General features: G+C 35.6%; 1 protein-coding gene across 4 annotated transcripts in view; it reads left to right on the top strand.

Annotated features, from left to right (window-relative positions):
- Positions 1-23902, top strand: part of ZNF277 (zinc finger protein 277) — a 115398-nt gene that overhangs the window by 38277 nt on the left and 53219 nt on the right. For 2 of the 4 annotated variants that reach the window (XM_036863530.1, XM_036863528.1), the window contains exons 2-3: positions 5639-5693; positions 21060-21261. In XM_036863530.1, coding sequence (XP_036719425.1) covers positions 5639-5693; positions 21060-21261 — 257 coding nt within the window. The remainder of the gene's footprint in view (positions 1-5638; positions 5694-21059; positions 21262-23902) is intronic. The other 2 variants (XM_036863529.1, XM_036863531.1) reach the window with 2 other exon arrangements.

The raw sequence follows: 23902 nt of genomic DNA, 5'->3' as shown, positions 1-23902 counted from the left end.
CACTCGCTGTAAGCTGTGATATGCTATACCAGAAGCACTTTTTCAATATGTGGAGTACCGTGATTCCCTAGTCCCACGTTCTTTTATTAAGGGTTTTTAAGTCTAAAAGCTGAGCTATGTTATCAGTAGATGCCCTCGTCTGTCCCGGTGTATTCAGCCCTAAAAATACTTTGTTATATACAAATAACAGAGGTGCTTCTACTCTAGTAACCTTATGCATTCCTGAAAAACTGCATTCTACAAAAGTACGCGACACAAATAACAGGTCTTGCGTGTGGCAGGGGGTGGGGGATTGGGTTAGGGATAGATCACTCAAAACCAATAGAACTTTGTAAACCAGAGCAATCCTAATAAAAAGAGCAGCATGGTTAAGTCTCCACTGGATTTACAGTCCAGTTAATTCTTTGCATCATTGAACTCTGGAATTCATGCTGCCTCCTTCAAACTGTAGTTCCTTGGAGACATTTACTCCTAATGAAGACCAGTTTTATCAAAATTAAATACCCAACTCACTGTGTAGACTTCTGTCAATCAGGTGTTTTGTTTTGTTTTTAAGACTTTATTTTTTTAGAGCAGTTTTAGATTTACAACAAAATTGCAGAGGTACAGAGGTTTCCCATATAGTCCTTACCCCCATACATGAATAGCCTTTCCCATTATCAACGTTATTCACCAGAATGGTACATTTTTTACCAAGGATGAACCTACATTGACCTATCATAATCACCCAAAGTCCATTGTTTACTTTAGGGTTCCCCCTTGGTGTTGTACATTCTAAGGGTTTGGACAAATGTATAATGGCATATATCCATTATTATAATATCCTACAGAGTATTTTCACTGCTCTGAAAATCCTCTGTGCTCTGCATAATCATCTGTTCCCACCCCCATCCCAGCTACCACTGATCTTTTTATGGTCTTCATAGGTTTGCCTTTTCCAGAATGGCATATAGTTAGAATCATACAGTATGCAGCCTTTTTAGATTGGCTTCTTGCACTTAGTAATATACATTTAAGATATGCAGCCTTTTTAGATTGGCTCCTTTCACTTAGTAATATGCATTTAAGATTGTTCCATGTGTTTTTGTGTCTTGATAGCTCATTTCTTTTTAGTGCTGAATAATATTCCATTGTCTGGATGTACCAAAATTGATTTATCCATTCGCCTACTGCAGGACATCTTGGTTGCTTCCAAGTTTTGACAATTATGATTAAAGCTGCTGTAAACATCTGTGTGCAGGTTTTTGTGTGGACATCAGTTTTCAGCTCCTTTGGGTAAATACCAAGGAGTACGATTGCTGGATTGTATGGTAAGAGTATGTTTAGTTTTGTAAGAAGCTGCCACACAGTCTTCCAAAGTGACTGTACCATTCTGTTTTCCCACCAGCAACGAATGAGAGTTCCTGTTGCTCCACATCCTCATCAGCATTTGGTGTGTTCAGTGTTCTGGGTTTTCGCCATTCCAATAGCTGTATAGTGGGATCTTGTTTTAATTTGCATTTTCCTGATACCATATGATGTGGAGCATCTTTTCATATGCTTATTTGCCTTCTGTATATCTTCTTTGATGAGATGTCTGTTAATATCTTCAGCCCCATATAATATTGTAAATCAGCTATACTTCAGTTAAAAAATAATAAAGATCTTCAGCCCATTTTTTAATCAGGTTGTTTGTTATCTTATTGTTGAGTTTTAAGAGTTTTTTGGTATATTGTGGATAACAGTCCTTTATCAGGTGTGTCTTTTGCAAATCTTTTCTCCCAGTCTGTGGCTTGGCTTCTAATTTTCTTGATACTGTCTTTTTCAGAGTGGAAGTTTTTAATTTTAATGAAGTTCACCTTATCAGTTATTTCTTTCAGGGATCCTGTCTTTGGTGTTGTATCTAAAAAGGCATCATTATGCTCAAGGTCATCAAGGTTTTCTCCTATGTTATTATTGACTTAAAAATGCACAACATAAAAGCTGTGAGTCTGGTTTATTCAGTTTCTTACTAAGGACTGTAGCCCTGGAGACAGCCTCTCAGATAGCTCTGAGAAACTGTTCCAAAGAGGGAAGCAGGGAGATCAGTATATTTGTGATTTTGGCAAAGGTGGTCTATGCAACAAAGCACACCTCTTGGTAGAAGGTTGCTGGTAGTCACGAGGAGCAGATATCTTAGTTCATGGTTTTAATGCTTTTCTAAGTATGGGAAGATGCAAGAATCCAGGTTCATAAAAAAGTTTCTTCTGAAAATATCTCACTATCTGAAGGCCTGTTTTGCCAGTTTTCCTAGAGTACAGAGAGCCTCATTCCTGATCTCCACCCTGAACTCCTTTCAGGACATGTTGAAGATCAGCAACTGCGGTGGCTAATGACTCAATCCTTGTGGAGCTGGATGGCCAGTGACATTTTTTAGTTGGCGTTGTTGTCTAAGAGTTTTACAGTTTTGTGTTTTACAATTAGGTCTGTGATCCATTTTGAGTTAATTTTTGTGAAGAGTGTAAGTTCTGTGCCCAGATTGATTTTTTTTTTTTTTTGTGGGGAGGGGCCTATGAATGTCCATTTGTTCCAACCATTTGTTGAAAAGACACTCTGTCAGTCAGGTGTTATTTAAACACGGGGAGAAATGCCATTGCACCTTGTTCATCTGTATCATCAGCTTCCTTGAATAGCTTAACATAATGGAAAGAGTAGCAGTTCTTGAAGTCCCTACTTGCTGTAAGGAAGAACTTAACTAGATTTTCAGGAGTTTTGTTAAAGATTGTTGTATATTGCTTAGGCTTTCTTTAAATAATGAGAAACCATGCCGTGATTGCTTCAAATCACTATTTTGCTGGAAAAAAATACACGTGAACTAATACAACTTCTGTGTTATGCTGACGTTATTCTTCAGTTTATCAAATGTGTATGAGCAGATTTACAGTAAAGAAACATATTGTATCAATGACTTTAATTTGATTATCTTTCATAAGTAAAGTGCTTTCTCTTTTTAGTCAGCTTATTTTCTACAAAATATAATTTTATCTATCACAAAATATCCCTTCTAAAACCTGTAGCAAAGATGTTGTTTTTCCCAAAACCAGAAACCATTTTTAAATCTTCCCCCATAAAATGTCTATCTTTTTTACTCTTACACTAAATTATGAAGTCATAGAATTGATCATAACAGGTTTTCCTTAGAACAGTAGTTTGTGGATTCACATAAAACATGTACCAGTCACCACAGAATGATTACATTAGAATCACTGTGTGAAAAACATCATGTTTCCAAAGCTCCCTAGTTGATTTATATGTACTATCAGATTTGAGAATCACTTCCTGAAAATAAAAATAACTAAAGATATTCATCAAGTATCATTTTTAGTAAAGTTGCATTTGGATATCCAGTGAAGCCAGTGCTAGTCAGATGAACTGCTGACAAAATTCTGTGTTTGCTGTTGCATGAGTAATTTGCAACATGTACTATCTTATGTTAACTAACTTCCACCCATTCTTTTAGGGATACAAGATATATATCACTTTTTGGATTAATTTTTGTAATTATGAGGTAAACCATGGGAAATTAGTACTACATCTGAAATTCTAGGATTAAAATCTGTTGTATGTTTTATTGTCCAGCAACTTTTTATTTCCTCTTCCTTTGTATTGGAAGTCAAGTGATTTTTGTGATGTAGTCACATTTAGAGAAGGTTATTTTACATCATGGAGATGGGATTTATACTAAACTCACTGAAGATAATGGGAGAGGTTGTCGGTAGACAAGTAAATTGAGAATTTTATATATATATATATTTTTTTTTTTTTGAGAATTATATTTTTTAAAATGTCCTGAAAAATGATTGGATCACAAGTGTTTTGCAGAAGCTTTAAAAGACTACTCACAACTGTCTTTATAAAAGCAGCAGCTCCAGATAACTTGAAGAAAAAGGATTTGTTAAATACCTCAAAGTAAGACCAAACAACTACCCAAGCAGTCTGGCATGTAACTGGAACTAAGGAAGTGCATCCAGTGCTTCAGTATTTCACTTGCTGGATATAGGCTACCTTACCATTGTGCTTTGTTCTTTTCTCTCCTCTGGTGCTTCTTACATTCTAGGTCATGTGAGATGTATCTGTGAACATGACCAGCCTCCCTGGTGGAAAAGATGTGGGTTCCTTGAGGGCAGGGTCGTTCTTATTCTTCTTTATTTGCTCCCTAGTATCTAGCACAGCCTTTTGCCTGAAAGTGGGCTGGAAGGAAAAATTAGTTTCTAGGGAAATATTTTTATAAAACAGAGTGATACAATGAATATCAGCCAAGACTTCGCCTAACTTTCAGAAAGGTTCTATTTCAATATCAGGGCTGAGAAGTAATCTGTTATTATTTTCATCCTCAAATCCTTTAGAGCCTTGCTATTACAGAGCTGCTTTATTGCTGAGAAGGCTGTTATAAAGAGGTCTTTTACTGTTTCAACAATTAAAATCCGTCAGATGGAATCTCAGCTGACTTAACCAGTGCTGGATAATCTAGTAAATACTGTCATAGCCAAGGTTCACTGTATTAATAATAGATTTTCTTCTAAAGAAGTTAGAATAAATTAGTAATTGTTAACTTTAACATATCACCCAAAAAATTAGCAAATTTTCTTAGTTTTATAATTTGCCATGATATTTAGTGCTTAAGATAGCAAAATTGCTTGTCAGAAGAGCAGAGAACGTATTCAGTGACTTTTCTCCACCTGAAAAATCCGTTCAGCATAGATAGTGATTTGAAACTACTGCTTGATTTTATTCTAAATTATTATGTTTGGGACATAAGTCAAAGAGAGAAATGGGTTTGTAGAGTTGTTAACAAGACAACACTTTTCATTCAGTGAAAGACAAAAACTAATTTTTTTCAAGGAGCTAATTGATATCTGATATATACATACTTATATATGTATATAAGTGTGAGGAATTAAACTGTTCTAAAACAAGAATTTAAATCAGTGATTATGTGGTACTTTTGAAAAGTTCCTATTAATGTGCTTTTCTGTGCCTAAAAATAATTATTCTTAACAAAACTATTTATTGTACTAACAAATTATTCATATTGATGAATTAAGACATCAAACATTAAAATTAAAAGATGACATAGCTATTTAATTTTTTAAATAGAGATATGTTAGTCCCACAACTCAGAAAATTTATGATTCTATCAAAAACACTAATTATACTTAAGAGAAATATCAGATAGGTAATTTACAATTTTCTAGTTGCCAGCCCATTTCATTAAAATATTGCCTAGAATACTAATTCCAAAGTAATTGCCTGTCAAATCAAATCAATTAAATTAGGTTAAACCCAGCCTCTGTGGATGCACTGTGAAATCTCCACTGGGCACTACTTATTTAGAAAGCATAAGGTAGGCCAATAACCAATCAGGTGTTTATGAGTCAGAATTTACCCTTCCTTCCTTTCCATCTTTTCCCCCATAGATTTCAGTAAATAAGAGTGTTCATCAGTTTGCTTTGTTTCTCCATTCCTGCCAAAAACTCTTATTTGTCAGTGTCTTTTGTTACATTGGTCTCCTGTCAGGATCACCAGGAGATGATCCTATGTTTCAAATAGGTTATCCTGGTTAATTAAATTTTCCATTAACTGAGGTGAAAATTTTATTACCTTTTTTGTTTATTTTCAGATTTATATTCCCAAATTCCTGATGTCTGCCTCCTGCCTACTACTGCCTTCTACTGGTAGGTGGGAGATAATGTTGAGGACTTAGTTCCGATTTATTCTGTTACTTAGAATGAAATATATATATACCAAGCCTTGAATTCCAGTTGGAGTCCCAGCATTCCTATCAAATAAAAACTTGTAGTAGTTTTACATTTAAGTACTCTGAAGTATCTTTGATAGTGTAGAGTAGGAGCAGTAGAAGATGTGAAATATCAGTGATGTGAGAGAATAAAGTAATAACACAGAGTATGGTTTTTTATCTTTCATTCCAACTCCTTTTGGATTCTAAATCTCATTGCCAATAAACTTTAGAGTTAGAGAAAATATTTCTGAAGAAATGAATATACTTAACCATGTATGTTTTAAAGTACTTTTTTTTTTTAATATGGTAGCTCTATTTTTATTTTTTTAAGGAACCTCCATACTGTTCTCCATAGTGGCTGCACCAGGTTACATTCCCACCAACAGTGTAGGAGGGTTCCGTTTTCTCCACACCCTCTCCAGCATTTATTGTTTGTAGACTTTTTAATGATGGCCATTCTGACCAGAGTGAGGTTATATCTCATTGTAGTTTTGATTTGCATTTCTCTAGTAATTAGCGATGTTGAGCATTTTTTCATGTGCCTGTTGGCCATCTGTATGTCTTCTTGGAGAAATGTCTCTTTAGGTCTTCTTAAAGTACATTTTTAACAGTAGAAATCTTAATCTGATTTAAATTTACAAATAATCATTTATCATATTAATAAGGAAGGATTTATTTTTATCCATTTCCTTTTCTTCCTAGGATATATTTCCCTCTGAAATGTCATGAACTTATATTTCAAACAGCTATTGCTTTCACATTATTGTTACTACTGCATTATTAAAGTAGACACTACTAATTCCTCTTTATGGAATGGATTAAGATAAGAAGGTATCATGCGTAAACCAGAAACAAGTAATCGATAGCCAGAAAAGCTGCCTGAGAAAGGAAACTTAATCACATTTCACTGTTAAGTAGTTTTGAAAGTAGGAATTGTAGCATGGAAAGGGAGGCCCCAGCCAATATTTTAGATTCTGCAGTGCTTTCATATTACAGTAAGGAAAAGGAGCTTAATTAATATCATCTCAATCATAATCTGAGCAGGAAATCAAGTCATCTCTGGATCCTCTAGTCTACTACATCATTTGTTCCTGAGTTCCATTTTTTTTAGTAACTCCTAAACTAATTGAGAGTTTTCTAGACAAAAAGAGTAGATCTACAGGGGACTTCCCTGGTGGTCCAGTGGTTAAGAATCCACCTTCCAATGCAGGGGACCTGGGTTTGATCTCTGGTCAGGAAACTAAGATCCCACATGCTGCGGAGCAGCTAAGCCCGCACACCACAGCTAGAGAGCCTGCGTGCTGCAACTAAGACCCGACACAGCCAAATAAAAATAAATAAATATTTTTTAAAAAAAGAGTAGATCTACAAATAACCAACTTCCCAGCCCACCCTCAGGGAATTTGGTAGGATGGACAGTGGTTTGGGGATGTATGAGAAAGCAATTTCTGAGTATTTCTAGAAAGATTGGACCTGTTAATAGCTTTAATATAACAGTAGGATGGTTGCCACCTGTTCTCAATCTTTTCCTGACTTCTCTTTGCTATTGATTTTGCTTGCATACAAACTGAACAAACCTGCCTCACTGGAAATAATCAGGTGATAGCATGTGCTACAGAACTTAACACTTACAACACTTACAGTTTTTCTTTATAGAATGGGAATGTAAAAAGGAAAATCTTTGAGGAACACGAGAGTTAATTGTTAATCCTAATTCTATGTGAAAAACATTTTGCCTTTTCTCAAATAAATCTTCACTGTAGACAGGATGCAGCAATCTGGTCCTATTAGAGACTCTTTGGAATATATATCCCCACAGGTAAACAATCCCTCCTATTACATCTGTTCTCAGTAAATTCCTGTATTTATATAAAAGATACCGTATATTTTACTTTCAAAAACAGTAGTCCAGGGGTTAATGTTAATGGTGGAGATTTCAGGCACTGTGATAACCAATTTGAAAAATTACTTTTGCCAGGGGATTTGTTTGTAGTTTCTATATTATACCCTATATAAGTATTGCCTGTTCTGTCTTCAGGGTGTCTCCTTCTGCTCTGCCTGCAAAGTGAGGTCATCTAAATCCTGTTGCAGAATGGTGGTTAATTTAGTTATGTAATTGCTTGAAATCCCAAAATAAGGACACTATTCACATACACGTCGTAAATAAAAATGTTAGACTAAATGATAAAAAATATAGTGTTAAGTGACAAGATGCATGGTTTTAAAACTTTTTGGAGTCCCCAGAACCCTTTAAGAATTAAATCAAAAGACCTTCCCAGAAAAATTCATACACACATAATTTTGAATACAATTTCACATTGAACTCTACAGATTGAGTCTGAATCATGTAGGTGTTCATCGACCTACGGTTAAGGTCTTCTGCATTAATTAGATCTGCTCTGTCAAATATGATAGCCAGTAATCACATATGGCTATTTAATTAAAATTAAACAAAATTGAAGTTCCTCAGTCTCACTGTCCACATTCTCAATGCTCAGTAACCACATGTAGCTAATGGCCATCATGGGCAATAGCCAATAGGACAAAGCAGATATAGAACATTTCCTTTCTCTCAGTAGGTTCTTTTGGACAGCACTGGGTTAGGTGTTTCTAAAATACTCTATTTAAGAATCTTATCATTATGTGTATTTATATATAAGTATTTGTGTAGAGCTGCATGATTTGACAACCCAGAACATATATGTTGTAAGAAAAGTCAAGCTCTTTTTGACACAATACAGATCTGTTCCCGAAATATAAATAGGACTCAAAGTAAGGCAGCTAGCTAACCTCAGCTGGACCTTCAGGACTATTCTACAATGATTTTTATCTAAATTGCATTTTCCATTAGTAGTAGTTCTAAATCTTTTCCATTTTTTCCTTAAGTTCTTGTCTTCAGTGTAGTTCGAGACCTCACCTCCTATGTTCAGAAAATTGAGGCTATCAGTATAAATTCCTTCAACTTCCCTTATCTCTGTATAAAAATCTCATCGTGTTTTCTTTTATTGTAATGTGCTACAGAAATAACAAGGTGATCAAGAGAATGCAAAAGCCTTTGAATTTTAACGATATAATCAGGACCTAAGAGTAAATAGACAGTTACGAAGTGAGCTTATTCTTTGTTAGAAGTCTGGGCTCCACTCTTACATGATTTGGTGCTTTAGATCTACTTTAGGACTATGGAATGTGTATTTTGAATTAATGTACAGGAATTGCAATACACCTCAGTGCATATGATGCCTGTCTCTCTCCATCCTCGAACTTACAGCCATACTCATTATTATCAGCAGTATTAATGGGAGCTAACCTTTATTGCACTAATGTGTCGACCACCCATGTGCTTTACATCAGTTTCCTCAACCCTCATAACAACTCCATCAGATAAATATTATTATTAATCCATTTTATGTTGTAGAAACAGACTTGAAGACGTTAAGTAACTCACCCAGGATTGGTTAATGGGACCAAGTGTACAGTCTTTTTAAGTATATACACATTGTTGTGCAGTGGATCTCTAGGACCTTTTCATCTTGCATAACCAAAACTCTATACTCATTGAACAACTACTCCCCATTTTCCCCTCCTCCATCTCCTGACAACCACCATTCTACTCTATGCTTCTATGAATGTCATCACTTTAAATACGTCATATAAATGGAATCATGCAGTATTCATTCTTTTGTGATTGGCTTAGTTCACTTACATGTCCTTCAGGTTCATCCATGTTGTACTGTATGACAGAATGTCCTTAAAAAGGCTGAATAATGTTTCATTGTATATCTGTACCACAACTTCTTTATCCGTTCACATGTCGATGGACACGTAGGCTGTTTGCACCTCTTGGCTATTGTGAATAAGGCTTTGTTGAACATGGAAGTGCAAATCTTTTCAAGATCCTCTTTTCAGTTCTCTTTGATAAATACTGCTGGATTATATGGTAGTTCTGTTTTTAATTTTTTGAGGACCCTCCATCCTGTTTTCTGCAATAGCTGTAACAGTTTACATTCCCAAAAACAATGTACAGATTTTCTTTTTCTCCACACCCTTGTCAACACTTATCTCTTGTATTTTTGATGATAGTCATTCTAACAGATGTGAGGTAGTATCTCATTATACTTTGATTTGCATTTCCCTGGTGATTAGTGATGTTGAGCACCTTTTCATATACCTGTGGGCTATTTGTATGTCTTCTTTAGAGAAATGTCTATTCAGGTCCTTTGCCCATTTTTTAATTGGGTTATTTGTTTTTGCTTTTGAGTTGTATGAGTTCCTTGGGTATTTTGGATATTAACCCTTTTGCAGATATACGGTTTGCAAATATTGTCTCCCATTCCATAGATCATTTTGTTGTCTTTTTTTTCCTTTGCTATGCAGAAACTTTGTAGTTTGATGTAGTCCTACTTATCTATTGTTGTTTTCGTTGCCTACACTTTGGTATTATATTCAAGAAATCATTGCCACCCTCAGAATGGGAGAAAATATTTGCAAATGAAGCAACTGACAAAGAATTAATCTCCAAAATATACAAGCAGCTCATGCAGTTCAATATCAAAAAAACAAACAACCCAATCCAAAAATGGGCAGAAGAGCTAAATAGACATTTCTCCAAAGAAGATATACAGATTGCCAACAAACACATGAAAGGATGCTCAACATCACTAATCATTAGAGAAATGCAAATCAAAACTACAATGAGGTATCACCTCACACCAGTCAGAATGGCCATCATCAAAAAATCTACAAACAATAAATGCTGGAGAGGGTGTGGAGAAAAGGGAACCCTATACACTGTTGTTGGAAATGTAAATTGATACAGCCACTATGGAGAACAGTATGGAGGTTCCTTAAAAAACTAAAAATAGAACTACCATACGACCCAGCAATCCCACTACTGGGCATATACCCTGAGAAAACCATAATTCAAAAAGAGTCATGTACCACAATGTTCATTGCAGCTCTATTTACAATAGGCAGGACATGGAAGCAACCTAAGTGTCCATGGACAGATGAATGGATAAAGAAGATGTGGCACATATATACAATGGCATATTACTCAGCCATAAAAAGAAATGAAATTGAGTTATTTGTAGTGAGGTGGATGGACCTAGAGACTGTCATACAGAGTGAAGTAAGTCAGAAAGAGAAAAACAGATACCGTATGCTAACATGTATATGGAATCTAAAAAAAAAAATGGTTCTGAAGAACTTAGGGGCAGGACAGGTATAAAGATGCAGACATAGAGAATGGACTTGAGGACACAGGGAGGGGGAAGGGTAAGCTGGGACAAAGTGAGAGAGTGACATGGACATATATACACTACCAAATGTAAAATAGATAACTAGTGGGAAGCAGCTGCATAGCGCAGGGAGATCAGCTCCGTGCTTTGTGACCACCTAGAGGGGTGGGATAGGGAGGATGGGAGGGAGACACAAGAGGGAGGAGATATGGGGTTATATGTATATGTATAGCTGATTCACTTTGTTATAAAGAAGAAACTAACACACCATTATCAAGCAATTATACTCCAATAAAGATGTTAAAATAAATAAATAAAATAAAAATTTTTTAAAAAATCATTGCCAAGGCCAATGTTAGGAAGTTTTTTTCCTATATTTTCTTCTAGGAGTTTTATAAGTTCAGGTCTTATATTTAAGTCTTTATTTTATTTTGAGTTGAATTTTTGTGTGTGGAATAAGGTAAGGGTCCAATTTCATTCTTTTACACGTGAATATCCAGTTTACCCAATAATAGTATTTTTTAACGAATGGTTGTTGAAAAAACTATCCTTTCTTTATTGCACTGTAGTCTTGGCATCTTTGTCAAAGGTCATTTGACCCTATGTGTTTGGGTTTATTTCTGGGCTCTCTATTCTGTTCCTTGATCTATATACATCTCTCATTAAGCGAGTACATACTGTTTTGATTACTGTAGCTTTGTAGGATGTTTTGAAGTCAGGAAGTGGGAGGCCTCTAGCTTTGTTCTTCTTTCTCAAGGTTGTTTTGTCTATTCATGGTCCTTTGTGTTTCCATATGAATTTTAAGGTTTTTTTTTTTTCTATTTCTGGAAAAAAAAAAGCCAAAGGAATTTGACAGAGATTGCATTGAATCTGTAGATTGCTTTGGGTAGTTTGGACAATTTAACATTTTACATCTTCCTATCCATGAACATGGGCTATCTTTCCAATTATATTTGTATCTTTCATCAGTGTTTTGTAGTTTTCGGTGTACACGTCTTTTTGCCTCTTTGGTTAAGTTTATTCCTACATATTTTATTCTTTTTGATACTATTGTAAATAGAATTGTTTTCATTTCCTTTTCAGAAAGTTCACTGTTGGTGTATAGAAACACAACTGATTTTTGTATGTTGATTATTTGTCCTGCAACTTTACTGAATTTGTTTATTAGTTCTAAGCATTTTTTTCTGTGTGTGTATACTCTCTATAGTATTCTACATACAAGATCATGTAATCTGCAAACATAATTTTACTTCTTTTCTGATTTGGATGCCTTTTTTGTTTGTTTGTTTGTTTCTTTCTTGTTTGTTTCTTGCCTAATTTCTCTAGTTAGGACTTCCAGTATTATGTTGAATATAAATGGCAAGAGTGGGCATCCTTACCTTGTTCCTCATCTTGGAGGGAAAGTTTTCAGTTTTTAACAGTTGTAAATATTAACTATGAGCTTTTTATATATATTGCCTTCATTATGTTGAGACAGTTTCCTTCTTTTTCTAGTTTGTTGAGTGTTTTTATCATGAAAGGATGTTGAATTCTGTCAAATGCTTTTTTCCATCTATTGAGATGATCCTGTGATTTATATCTTTCATTCTGTTAATGGGGTATATCATATTGATTGATTTTCATATGCTTAACTGTTCTTGCATCCCAAGGATAAATTCCACTTGATTATGGTGTATGATCCTTGTAATGTGCTGTTGAATTTGGTTTGCTAGTATTTTGTTGAAGATTTTTGCATCTTTATACATTAGGGATATTAGTCTGTAGTTTTCTTGTAGTGTCTGTCTCGCTTTGGTATCATGGTAATGCTGGCCTCGTAAAATGAGTTTGGAAGTGTTCCTTCCTCTTCAGTATTTTGGAGGAGTTTGAGAAGAATTGACACTAATTCTTTAAGTGTTTGATAGAATTCTCCTGTGAAGCCGTTTGTTCCTGGGCTTTTCTTTGTTGGGAGGTTTTTCATTACTGATTCAGTCTCCTTATAGTTACAGATTTTCTATTTCTTCAGTGATTCAGGTTTGGAATATTGTATGTTTCTAGGAATGTATCCATTTCTTCTAGGTTATCCAGTTTGTTGGAGTATAATTATTTATAGTAGCCTCTCATGATCCTTTGTATTTCTGTGTTATCAGTTATAATATCTCCCTCTTTTCATTCCTGATTTTGAGTTTACCTTTTCAAAAGACACCAACTCTTATTTTTGTTGATTTTTTTCTATATTTTTTCTATTCTCTATTTCATTTATTTCTGTCCCAATCTTGTTTGTTTCCTTCTGCTAAATGGGAGCTTGGTTTGCTCTTCTTTGACTAGTTCCTTGAGTTACAAAGTTTGTTTATGGGAGATCTTTTTTCCTTTTAACATACTCATTTACCACTATAAACTTCCCTGGTTTTCCTGCATCCCACAGGTTTTGGTATCTTGTGTTTTCCTTTTGTTGAGACTTGTTTTGTGACTTAATATGTTGTGTTACTTCCTTGATTAAAGACCTTCAGGATCTACTCAAAACTTTCAAATTAAATATAAATCTTTGGCCTGGCATTAAGGCTCACCAACATGTGATCCATCTACCTTTACAGCTTTTTCTTACTTAGACTCTAGCACTATTTGGACTATTTTGATTTTTTAACTACCCATGTGTACTTGCTGGAATTCTTTACCATTTCAGGAATCCTATATGATGACTACCCTTTATTTCTCCAGTTTTAAGCTATTTTTTTCCTCCCTATTCTAAGCCCTTGATTTATGTGGTCAACTTCACATGTATTAACCTGTATTATAATTGTTTGTACAGTTTTCTCATATTTTCTTCTAGACTAACAATTTCTTCAGGATAGGGATTTTTATTAATAATCTTTGTATTTCTTTTAGTATCTAGAATTTACATTATGCATAATAGGCATTCAATTTTTAAATGGTAAATTTAATCAAAAATTTTCATGTTAGATCTTAAGACTTAGAAAGTGACTGAATAAAACGGTGCTTGCTCTACTTCTTTCTCTTATCTGTCACAGTCACATTTAGGAACTCATCAGTTGGCATGCTTTTTATTTAAGAATTTTTCAATGTTAAAAAAATTGGGGGTAAATAAATGCATTCATAATCTCATTGTTTTGTATATTTTCTTTCAAATCTTGTACTTGTATTTGAGTGTATGTACATGTATGTTTATAATTGCCAGTTAGCAAATGCATAATGTTATATAGCACAGATATGCCAGATATTATAGAACAATTTTCATTTGCATGACATTTAGGTTGTTTCCATTACTTTACTTTATAGGTGATGCTGTAATAAAGTTTTCATAGCTTTTTGCCTGTTAAATTAGCTCCTTAAATTTTCAAGCATGGGTTTATTAGGTTTAAGGGTTGAATATGTTTGGAACTGTTTTCATACCGGAAGAAGTGGCACACTTTCCAGCTGTATAGATGAGTACTAATCCAGCACAGCCTCATCAGCAGTCTCAATGTGGTACTGAGACTATGTAACAATGCTGATCTAAGTCCATCCCCCCACATTCCCACTTATAGTAGGAGTATAGTAAATTAATCTTTTAAATTTGGGGCCTCATTAATTTACAAAATGAATTATTAGCCCAGGGGTAATTAAATAAGGGTGTTATATTCTTACTCTGAACTTTAGAGATTGATTATGGTTAAAAAGACTAGACCTAGTCTTTGCAGTTTTCCAAATGCATCTGCTGGGGAACCACTCTTAGAAATCAAAGAACTGACTTGTTTAGGAAGTAAAAGACCATTTTTTGGTGTAAGAGCAAAGTCCTCTCAAGAATTTAGAAATAAAGTTACCTTCTTGGAGTTTAATTTTTAGAATAAAATCAACATATAATCAGTGAGATTGATTAGGCATTGAAATCCTATGGAAATATATGATATCTGTCAGATCAAAAGCTTAGAGAACAGGCCTGAAAATATTATCCAGACTTGTTAAAATACATAAGTGAGCTATAATCAAATAAATTACACTAATATATATAAAAAGAACAAATGTAAAGGAAATGTTTACTTTGGAAACTAGAGTATGTTTACAGTGTTTTCAGAATTAAAACAGTAAAAACAAACAAAAACACTCCACCTATCGATATTCCAGTTTTTATGATAGATATCAATTAGATGATCAGAGTGTGAAGAGAGTAGCAACTAAACCAATTTTATCTGGGTTGAGTATATCACCAAATTACTGCTTTCTTTTCACAGTTTCAGTAGTGGTGTGGTGATAGTGTGCAAAGCAGGTTGCAGGGACTTCTTTAAAGGGGAAATGATGTGTGAGGTGTTCTACAGTTCCTTACGATGGAATGCTGTAAAAGTTCTTATCAATTATTTGTTGATTTGGGCTTTTCTTCTCTCTTTCAACTTAAGGGAGACAGAAACCTCAGTCTTATTTTTTCTTCAAAGCACCAGCAGCCAGCTATTTGTTTGGCAGTAATGATATATTGCAAAGTCTAGAGCTGCCTATTTTAGCATATAGGTATATTATGAATTCATGACTGGTTTGTTCTCTAGATAGAACTTTGCTACTCAAAGTGTGGTTTGTGGATGAGTGGGCTGACAACATCTGGGAACTGAGACATGCAGAGCTTCAATCCTGTCTACCTCTTAGGCCAACCTTGTTAGTTCATGTACTCCAAGAAGCACACACTAAGATGGAATTTGACGTTTAAGAGATTTGTTAGGGAAGACGCCAGAGGGAAAAAGGAGAGGTAGGTCTGACCTGTGTGAAGGAAAGAGGGAAAGGAGGGTTGTGTAGGAGCTCAGAGTACAGCACAGTTCTAAGCAAGTTTCTGGCAAGCCAGTGGGGAGTCCTCCAGCCAGTGTCCCATGTCAGTGAAGTTCCATCTCTCACAGGAATGAGCCTGCCTTGCTATTTCTGCTGCCTCCAATCATTTAATGAAAGCAGTGTATGGAAAGCTTGGCTTCAGTGCAAGTGGGATTTCAGAGCACAGCACCCAAGGCCTTCTTTCCATTATGGTCACAGCAGCCAGAGATTTGATTGGCACAGTTGCCTGGCCGCCACACCTACTGAATCAGGTGCATTTTAACAAAATCTCCAGGTGATTATATGCACATTAAGCTTTGAGAAGCACTACCCTAGAATAATAATTTGACACTTTGAGGATCTTACCCAGAGTCAATAAAATTGTTTATAATCAGCATAGGATCTCCTCAAAAACTCAGCTCTTTCGGAGTGGTATTTTTTACAGTTCATTTGAACAGGGTTGCTGTTCAAAGTGAGAACTAGAGCAGATAATTTGTTGTTAATTTGTAACAAATGTGTGAAGCAGATTTTGAGCCAAAGCAGAATTTCCAAGATACTTTGCCTCTTTGCTGAAAGGAGCTAGATATAATTTACTTCCTTTGGCCTTTTAGAGTTCAAAGTTCTTGTAGCAAAGAATTACGTATTTCTGTGTCTGTTGTCTTTTTACCATGTGGTAAGATGTAGATATGATTCTTGTGGTGACAGCTGGAAATAAACTGTTAGATCTTACTGAGTTTCCTCTGCTGACACAGTGCTTAGCATTTGAGGGGCTCTCTTTAGGACAGACTACACTATAAAGTTAGCTTTGCCACAAGGCACTGTCACCTAATTTACGGATTTTTCCATGAGTCCAAGGTATCCACACTCTCGTATATATATGATCAGGAGACCCACAGTCCCCATGAGATCATCCTCTGAACCATTGATTCCCAGGCTTCAGTGCAGAGACTACTGCTTGGTAAAAATTACAGTTCCTCTGTCTACAATAAGGTCTTGAAATCGGTACTTTTAAAAAGCCTCCCAGGTGATGAAACTTAATTTGGAAATCGCTGCTCTAAAGTAAAATATATACAGAGGATTGGGGTCTATCCCATAGAAACATCCTCAAATGGAGTGGTTATAACTGACTCAGCATTCCAAATGACACTTGTTCCTTGTTTACTAGAGAGTATCTTTACATGAAAAATTAAAAATAATTTTTAAATCCCTAATTAAAGATGAAATACTTTTATTACACTCAATAGTATTTATTGTTATCTCAGAATTCAATGTAATTTTTACATCATTATTTATTAATTAGCAGTGGGCCTGTTAACACCAAGGCCCACAGGACTGAATATCTGGCTATAATTATAGTTGGACTACTCTCAATCCTGGGCAGAGAAAGTTCTCCTAAAGACAGACAGCCACAGGTGTTTCCTAAAATAGAATTTACCTAGAAACTGAGTTAAAGGTGTAACTCTAGTTGTAAGTACCTCTGGTCCATTATTCATTCTTTTATTTCTTTGTTCAACAAACACTTATCAAATACAATCTATGTTTCAGGCACTGTATATCTATACCAGAGACCTGAAAATAAGTAAGACTTAGTCCTTGACCTTGAGGAATTCACAGACTACCCTAGTGCAGAGATATACTGAAAACAATTAATTACAACAGAGATATTTGTATTGTTGAGCATGGAGAGATGGAGTAGGTCAAGCCCACAAGCAGCCGTGGGGCGAGGGTCGGGGGACAGAGTGAGGGACAGCTGGCAAACACAAAGAATAGCACAGGTGCATCGCATGAGACACCAGTTACTGCTGCCTTTGTCCATAAGCCCTGTCAGGAATATCTAAATTCTGAGCAGATCACCTGAGCTATCTAAACTTAAACTCATTATCCATCCCTCTCAGAAACAAAAATCCTGCTTGTCTACATGTATTCCTAGATTTGTGACTGGTACCCCCCATTCATACGGTCTTTCCAGCCAGAAACCTGGGAGGCTTCCTCATCTCCTTCTCCTTTACTCCCTGTGGCCAGCCATTAATCAGGAACTGTCAGTTTTATCTTTGTAGCCTCTTCTCTGTTCCTCTCTTCTAAGCACTGCTAACATTGCTGCCTCAGACAAGCTCTCAGACTTGGACATCTGCAGTAGTCTCCTAACTGGTCGGTCTCCCCATCTTTAGACTTGGCCTCTTTCCAATCCATTCTCCCCATATCAGTTTAAAACAGGAGAGACCCTTCTTCCTATAGGGAAAGGTCTAAACTCCTTAGAGTTAGGTATAGGTTGAGAGTGCAAATGCTTGAGCCGAACTGCTTGGATTCAAATCCTGACTCCACCACTTACTAGCTATCTGAAGGGCAAGTCACTTAGCCTTTCAGTGACTAAGTTTCCTCAACTGTAAATAAAAGTAAGAAATTGACTCTCTGTCATAGGATTACCGTAAGGGTTAATTGAATTAATACTGTACATGTAAAGTGCTTAACAATGCCTGGCACAAAGTAAACACAGTGATGGTGGGGTACTCATGGTAGGATAATAATACACAGTATTTGTGCCAAGTAAATAAAGATGACCAGGACTCACCTTGTCTTCCAGAGACTAACGGTCTGAAGGTAACAGATTACTTCTTATGATCAATGCTGTTATAAATTTGAACACAATGCTAAATGATTATGGAATCAGGAGAAAATTGTAGAATCTTGTAATCTAAAAATGTTTTTTTTCTATTAAATTTTTTATTTTATGGATGTATAGCAACTCAAGTTCCCAAATACAACTTAGTACCTCTCAAACCACAAGTTCCTCATACATGAAATCTGTACATTCATGATTTTGCTCCTGTATACCCTTACAGTGACAGTAAGCAATTTGGTTCTAGTATGTGTGAACATTTAGGTCCCTTCTCTGAGGAATAATTTGAAAAAAAGAGAAACTGGCGTTGAAGAAACAAAAGGGAAGAGACATGAGCCACAGAAGAATAGTAGAGAGTTTTGCAGCAAAGTCTCAGGAAAGAAGACAATGGTAGAGTACCCAGTGGTTTGAAGGATGTGGGCTACTGAGGGTTTAAGAGTTGTTGGTGGAGGTGGTATGGGGGAGGCTGCAGGACACGGCAGAATGCATATAAATTTAGTATGACTTATAAGTACATATGAATTCAAAACAGCACTGAACATAGTTGAAACACAGTTGAGGAATTGCCTTGGGGGTTGGATGGGCAGAAAAATGTAGTGTTTGAATTTAGGCTCAAATTAGTAAGTTTAGGCCATTTACTAACACTGTGACTTGGGGAAATTATTTAACTTTTCTAAGTCTCAATTCTCATCTGGAAGACGGAGGTTGTAATAGTACTAATCGAATAAGGTAGGATTAATTGAGAAAGTGCCCTAAAACACTTTGCTGGTAATTTACAAATAGCAAACACCTAGTAAGATTAGTTCTTGCTATTGGTGGTGATTATTAATATAGTGTTTGCTTTCTTCAGTTAAGAAAAATGAATTTACAGATACCTCAGTCAAATTTGGGAAGAAGAATATAGTACAGTACTTGTTATTTCCTAGATGGCAGGTAATGTTACTAACATTTATTTAGAATATGCTGCCTTTTGTTTTCCTATTCTAGGGAACGTAAAATATTATTACAGAGTTTCATAAGTATTTCACTTACCTCTTTCCCCATCCTATTTTTCACATGCAGGTTTAAGTTCCTGCAGAACTTAACCTATAACTGAAAAATGTATCCTGCAACTAAAGAGCTATAGAATTCCAGAACTTCTTGATTTCACTACCTAATTTAATGAATATAATAATGGGTAACACACCAGTCTTACTAATAGTGCTTCTAAAGTGCTTAAAATATTTTTAATATTCTCCCTATTGTCATGTGTACCCTGTTTTCTTCTTTCCTGGTATTTAATAATTTTAGGTAACTAAGATAAACAGTTTGATTTAGCATACTTTATTATGAGTGATGTATTAGAGGACATCCCTTATAGGACACCTTCCCTCTCCAGCTCACTTAGGTGACTGCTGTATCCCCATGCTCCCATAAATCCTATACATTCTCTCTCTCTCTTTATCCTTTTAACTTATCTGTACCTTCAAACAAATTTCAAGCACTTAGGCCTTGATGGTAAGAATAGTGTCATGCAAAGTCAAGCAAGAAAAACTTCAGTAGATACTCAGCTAATTTTTGTTAAGTGAGTGAATGAATGCTGCCCTGTTACATCATTTATCCAGTTCTTAGGCCATGGTCAGCAGTGTACCAGTAACTGATTCAATTAATTATTCAATTAAGAAGGCCTTTAGAAATAGGTAAAGTAAAATAAAAATAAGAAATAAAATTTAACAGTAGAATTAATAGTAACCTAATTCCAAAGACTGCTGTCTGTGAAATAGCTGTCTTTCTTTCCAAAGAAGGTCTCCTGCCCTTCTCAGATGCCAAATGCCTTACTCTAGTTACCTTGTTGCTGACTACTCAGTAGCCTGCATAAGGTGACAGGTCCAGCCTTCCACCTAGAAGGCTGAAGAGGACTCCTGACACAACTGGCTATAGTTTGAGGCCCTGAATTCAGAGCTGTAGACCTTACATACTTCAACTCTTAAGGATACTATAGGTGATGTTAGGAAAAGGAATAGTGTAGACAAGAAAAATGTTTATCATGTATGTCTAGTAATTGAGCATTCATCTCTTTGTTTGCAAGAACTTGAATTATGATACATAATTATATAATCAAATGATAGATATAAATCAACATCAAAAATTGCCACCTGGGCCACCCAGCACATGCTGTGTTAACCCAATATGAGACCTGTCTTCTTCGCACATGACAAATAATCAGAAACAGGAAAGAGTTTTCAAGTGTAACAGGAAGCAGCTTAAAAGATTGTGCTGGCATCACCTGTAGCCTCAATATATACCATTTGCCTCCCAGCGTGATGACTTTCAGCCATAGGTCACAAATGGGCCTTAGAACCTTAACCCAGTGTGTTGCAGCCTTCCCCCTCCAAGTACCCCTAGATTTGCTGCCATTGGCCGTTATCCAAGAAGAAGGCTTGAACAGCTGTCCTGACAAGTGGGTTTTCCCAATTCAAGCTGGCAAATGGGGAGTTTGAGCTGCTTTGTTATACTCCCTGCCTCTGGGTTAAAGCTATTTAAAACAGTAATAAAGTATCCTGCTCTCGGGTACTGTGTATTTTCTTTTTTGGAATTACGTAAATATCTTTAGGATCCTTTTAATGCAGGAGGTGAGAAATCATCCTTCTAAAGAGAGTTGATTTCAGCTTTTTTTTTTTCTTTTTCTTTTTGTCTCTCCCAGACAGTAAGGATTGTATCCTGGAGCCGCTTTCCCTGCCAGAAAGTCCAGGTGGCACCACCAGTTTAGAAGGTTCTCCATCTGTGCCTTGTATTTTCTGTGAAGAACATTTTCTTATAGATGAACAAGACAAACTTCTGAAGCACATGATCATTGAACATAAGACTGTCATAGCTGATGTTAAGTTGGTTGCTGATTTCCGAAGGTAAATTTTGTTTTTATCCATAAAAGAATTGTTTATTATTTCTTAAAGGAAAGGCATAACATATATAAAATTATTCCTATAGAAATATGAAAATTCATATTATCCGGTTTCACCTTAGTCTTTTTTAAGCTTTGTACTTATTTGCCTTCTTGAGTGTGTAAGTTATGTTTGAAAATGTCACATACCTTTGCATGTCCTACAAATTCTGGAAGCAGACCAACTTTCCAAAGAGTCAATAATATTCCCTTTACCACATTCCATGAAATTTTGGACATTGTTGATCTCTATCAGATTGATGTTCTTTTCATGTTTCAGGACATATGCATTCTCCAACTAAGTGAGTTCTTCCAGAAAGGTGAGAATAGACTTGGTAAAAGGCCACCCAAAGGGCAGTTTTGGGGGAAAGAGATACTTGGAGCCTTTTAAGCCAAAAGCTTATCATCCAAACAACTGTCAGCTTAAATGCTGTGATATGGTTGAAAACCAGGAAAATATTGAGTCTTTCGACAAGCCAGAGGGCTATAAGAGTAGACAGCAATTAAGGTCAGTGACTGAGGTACTTAGAGGAAGAGGATGAAGAGTAGATAGAGGTGAGTAGTTGAGGAACTGCCAACATTGGGCATGTGTGAAATGTAGGAACCTGACCTATACAGCCAGGGCCCAAAGTGAGCTAATTATAGTCACTAATTCTAGACTAATTCTTGGTAGTGATTGTCTAAGAGAAATGCCTTCTCTTAAGCAGGTATAGTGGAGTAGTTATGTACAGGTCATTATTAGTTGAAATTTGGAATCATTTTCCATATAAACAGTATCAGTGTAGTTAACTGGCTTTGTATAGTTACTGAAAGCACATATTTTGGTATATCTGGTAGGGTCCCATTTTGAGATGTTCTGCATTGATTTCCCTACAGAACGTTAGAGTAGCCCAGATATTATAATATCCCTGCATCTAAACTCTGTATCTCCCAGACCACATATTCTTAGCAAGCAACTTCTTGTCTTAGGATGGGTTTTGTAAGCAGCAAGCTGTATTATTAAGAGTGGACTGTGAAACCTGGAAGGCCTAGGATTAAATGCAGACTCGGTGACTTTCTTATCACCACTTGGCTTCCAGCAAGCTACTTACCACTCTAAGCATCAGCTTTCTCATCTATAGAATGGGGGTAACACCAGCCCTCATAATATTATTGAGCATTATATAAAACAGGGCATGTATAGCACCAGTGTCTGAGATATATTTTATACCCAATAAATGGTAGCCAAATTTTTAATTATATTTTGATTACAAAGATATATTTGAAGTCTTAGCTTCCTGCAAACTGTAACTTAAGATTTCAATAGGCATTTATGCTGGTCTGAAGACCTAATTATCGTTTGTAAAAATTTGTTTTGAGAAATTTTCATTTAAGGTTCTAAGTACTCTAAACTTCTAGAATGGCAGTTTGTTTTTAAGGACAAATAGCCACAGTGCCAGAGGGGTAATATTAGCTGTTCTCTAGCCCTTCTTGTCCTTCTCAGATGCATAGCACCAATAATGAATGTCTGCTGTGTGCCTTCTGTGTTATGGCCCCTTATATCCACTCAGCATTGCTACTTGTGAGTAGACTTTGGGGCTGTATGGTTAGGGGGCAGAGAGACAGAATAGGGAAGGAGAGTTATATGAACAATATATGCCACCAATACTGGAATAAACTAATTCTTACATGCTTCAGAGGAAACAATTCTGTGCTTCTCATTCTCCATTCATTATTCTTTATTTTCAATTATAAATTGTATGTGTGTATATATGTATATACACATGTGTGGTTTGGGAATATTCTGGGAGCTTTATGTGATACCTAGTTATAGGTGTCAGATCTGTCGATTTGTTTTAGACACTTCTTAGGTAGAGAGCTTTGAATTCTTTTCTATTCAAATAACCATTGACAGGACTATCAAATGAGTTATTCTTTTATAAATTTTGTATCACTTGGCGTTTCTTTGATGTAAACTTTTTTTTTTTTTTTACTCTTTTTTTACCACATAAATGCAAATTCTCCCTCAGGAATTGCAGAAAAATATGATGATCAACCAGTGATAATTGAGTAATGTTAAGATTTTCTTTCTCTTCTTCTAAATCTGTGAGAAATGTGAATCAGTTCGTATTTTATCCTTTGTACTTATGTATGATAGGCTAGAGTGGCTATATTGTACTAATCAATCTCTCTTTATCATTGTTGTCAATCTCATCTGTATGTGGGCAGGAAAATCAAATTATTTACTAGGTCTCAGGGCTTAGGAGTTAATAATTAAATATGAGATCAATCACACTATAATGCAGTTATGTAATACAATGGATGCTTTAATTAAAAAGAAAAAGATGCATGTCTGATATAAGTGCTTCTAAATAAAGGTGTAGTTAACATGTACTTTAAATTTGGAAACCTAGATTTTCCTTGTCAACTTCTCCTCCTAATTAAATAAAAGTTTCACCCTCAGGAAGTAAAAATGTGATTAATTCACACTGACCAGGAATGGATATGACTAAACTTTGTTGTTTTTAAATACCATTTAATATATTAACAATGTTTGTGATTAACAATGTTATGTTAGTTTCAGGTGTACAGCAAAGAGATTCAGTTATACATATACAAGTATCTAT

The sequence above is a fragment of the Balaenoptera musculus genome, chromosome 9 (assembly GCF_009873245.2).
Source record: "Balaenoptera musculus isolate JJ_BM4_2016_0621 chromosome 9, mBalMus1.pri.v3, whole genome shotgun sequence".
Lineage (NCBI taxonomy): Eukaryota > Metazoa > Chordata > Mammalia > Artiodactyla > Balaenopteridae > Balaenoptera > Balaenoptera musculus.
The sequence above is the reverse complement of the archived record's forward strand: the minus strand, read 5'-3'. Positions and strand labels throughout refer to the sequence as shown.